The sequence below is a fragment of the Thamnophis sirtalis genome, unplaced genomic scaffold (genome assembly GCF_051295495.1).
Source record: "Thamnophis sirtalis isolate CommonGarterSnake01/CBP01778 unplaced genomic scaffold, rThaSir2_p1.2 scaffold_3, whole genome shotgun sequence".
Taxonomy (NCBI): domain Eukaryota; kingdom Metazoa; phylum Chordata; class Lepidosauria; order Squamata; family Natricidae; genus Thamnophis; species Thamnophis sirtalis.
The window spans coordinates 93434035-93436538 of NW_028261383.1; the positions used below are offsets into that span (position 1 = coordinate 93434035).

At 43.7% G+C, this 2504-nt stretch overlaps 1 protein-coding gene across 1 annotated transcript; it reads left to right on the forward strand.

Annotated features, from left to right (window-relative positions):
* Positions 1-379: 379 nt before the first annotated feature.
* Positions 380-2070, forward strand: NEUROG1 (neurogenin 1). The gene has a single exon (XM_014059984.2). The coding sequence runs from the start codon at positions 380-382 to the stop codon at positions 1064-1066; it is 687 nt and encodes a 228-aa protein (XP_013915459.2). The 3' UTR covers positions 1067-2070.
* The last annotated feature ends 434 nt before the right edge of the window (positions 2071-2504 follow it).

Below are 2504 nucleotides of genomic sequence, written 5' to 3' on the forward strand. Positions count from 1 at the left end.
CTTGAGAGGAGACGACCCCAGTGTAAACACTCTTGGTTGATTCGAAGTTTAAATTCAGAGCTTCGTTTTTTGGAAAGTTTTTCTCAACTTCTCCCATTTGTTTATCTCAGAAACTCATTTTAACGAATATTCGTTTCTTCATTCGTGAAGATATTCATTCATTTCTTTCTGTTTAAAAATATTTCCCCCTTTCTAAAAAATGTTCCTCATTTTTTAGTTCCCTCTTGTTTCATCTTCAGCTCAAATCTTCTTTCTTCACCAGCCTGGTAGCCTCCAAATCTGCCAGTGTCTTCTGACTGTGGGTGATGGGAGCTGTGTCATCACATTTTCTGAGTATGCAGCCTTACAGCTACTCACCGCACCTTCTTCTCCTCACAGGATGTCCTCTGCTTTGGAGACCAGCTACTCCGACCTTGACAACAGCAGTGACGTGTCCTTTTGTATCACAGATGATGAAGGGAGCCTTGGGGGCTTACAGATCCCTTCCCTGGCCTTTCCCAAACACCTTGCCTCCCCAGAGCCTGGTTCCCAGAGGTGCGAAGAAGAGAAAGAACGGGGGAAGAGGCGTAGGGGCCGCACCAAGGTCAAGAACGAATCTGTCCTTCACACCATCAAAAAAACCAGGCGGGTCAAAGCCAACGACAGGGAACGCAATCGAATGCATAATCTCAACGCAGCCCTGGATGAGCTCCGGAGCGTCCTGCCCACCTTTCCAGATGACACTAAATTGACTAAGATTGAGACCCTGCGCTTTGCCTACAACTACATCTGGGCTCTTTCGGAAACCCTGCGGCTGGCTGATCAGTGCCTTCAGAAAACCCCCAAAGCAATGGTGCTGCCCAGTTTCTTGGCCTCCACCGATCCACCCAGCCCAGGCAGTGATGCAGAATCCTGGATTTCCACAGCATCTCCTGCCACCTCTTCTCTCTCTGCCTGCACTTCAAGTCCCAGCAGCCCAGCCACCTCCGAAGACTATTGTTATGGGCCTGGCGACGGTCTCTTCTCCTTCCACAACCTGCCCAAAGACTTGCTCCAGAATACAGCTTGTTTTGTGCAGTACCATTAAAAGGCAGAAGGCAACTTGTGAGCAAGGGTATTCGCCTCCCACAAGCAAAAGTTCCCAAGCAGTCAGTGCTTATTCTGGGGACTTGATCCAGCTGGGTTTTCTCTAGATACAAGCAGGCTGGGGAGGAAATTGTACCTTGATTTCTCAAATATCAAAGTCCTGTATTTTCCCATCCTGAAAGTCAAGGATGAATAATACTAGGAGTGTTTGCATACATTATACACCAAGGTAGGGAGGCTGTGATAAAGCAGTGTGTTTAGGCTGGCCTATAACCTAGCCTTTTGAACAAACCTCTCCCCGCTGCTATAAAAGCAGGCTTTAGCCCAGAGTATAGCTTTATTTCTACCCCCTCTCTTTTTTTTACAGGTTTTATTCCATAACTCTATCCCTTTTGCACTTTTCTACATTTCACAAATCCCACTTTGTTTCTTTCCTTTTCAATCCTGAGCTCTTGGGGGCATCTATATGATTTAGAAAAGGAGGTGGGGGAGGACAGATTTGCTGCTACAGACAAGGTGAAAAGTCAATTTTACAATTTGTAGGACTCTAATGAAGAAAAATGAGCATGAAAATTTGGTTTGAACGCCCTGACAATGCAATGAAAGGGCTTAGAGAAGGCGGATTCAGCTGGGTGCATGGGCCTCCTGCTAGGGACTTAGCGTGCCAAATGCCCAATAGACTCCTAAGGCTCAGGATGCAGTTTTGCCCGTCCCAGGCAAAGCTCTGAACCCTGAGATGATCAGTCCTGAAAGAAGGCAAACTAAAATCAGCTGTTGTGGCTCATGACTTTCACTCCTGTCTTGTACTTGAGTAGAACCAGAAATGGGGCATTCATCGACCGGTTCCAATGTTGGTTTAATTTATTCAAAAGCTTTCATTCCTATGAAAATTGTATTTTTGTAAATAAAGAGCTTTATTCTTATGATATACATTATGTTAAAATCAGATGCTGTACTTTTTTAAAAAAAAAGTTGGATGTAAATAAACATCTTTAACATCTGTAACTTCTATGCCTCTTCATTATTTTTCTCTGTCTCTTCCCTCCGACAGCTTCTACGTTCCTAAAATGTGTTACTGTTTAGAAAAAAAAGAGGAGATGCATTCTATTAATGAACTGGGAAATTGCACTGTGGCCTAAAGGCAAGATAAAAATTGAAAAGCACTTACCTGTGAATCAGTCTTAACTTTACAGAATTCTCCTGCATCACCTAAACTTTTAACCCAAGTGGAGGCCATTAATGCTCACAAAAAAGCAAATTAAAAGTGTTAGCCTCAGTTTAGCTCTCAGCATGAGACTACCTGTGGGGATGCACACTTTAAAAAGAGAAAGGGGGAGTTCTTTTGGTGCAAGAAATATCAGCTGGCAACAGATTTTCAAAGAAAAAGGGATTAAAAGGATCAATAAAAACTGACAATTAGGTAGAAAGAGGAAAGTGAC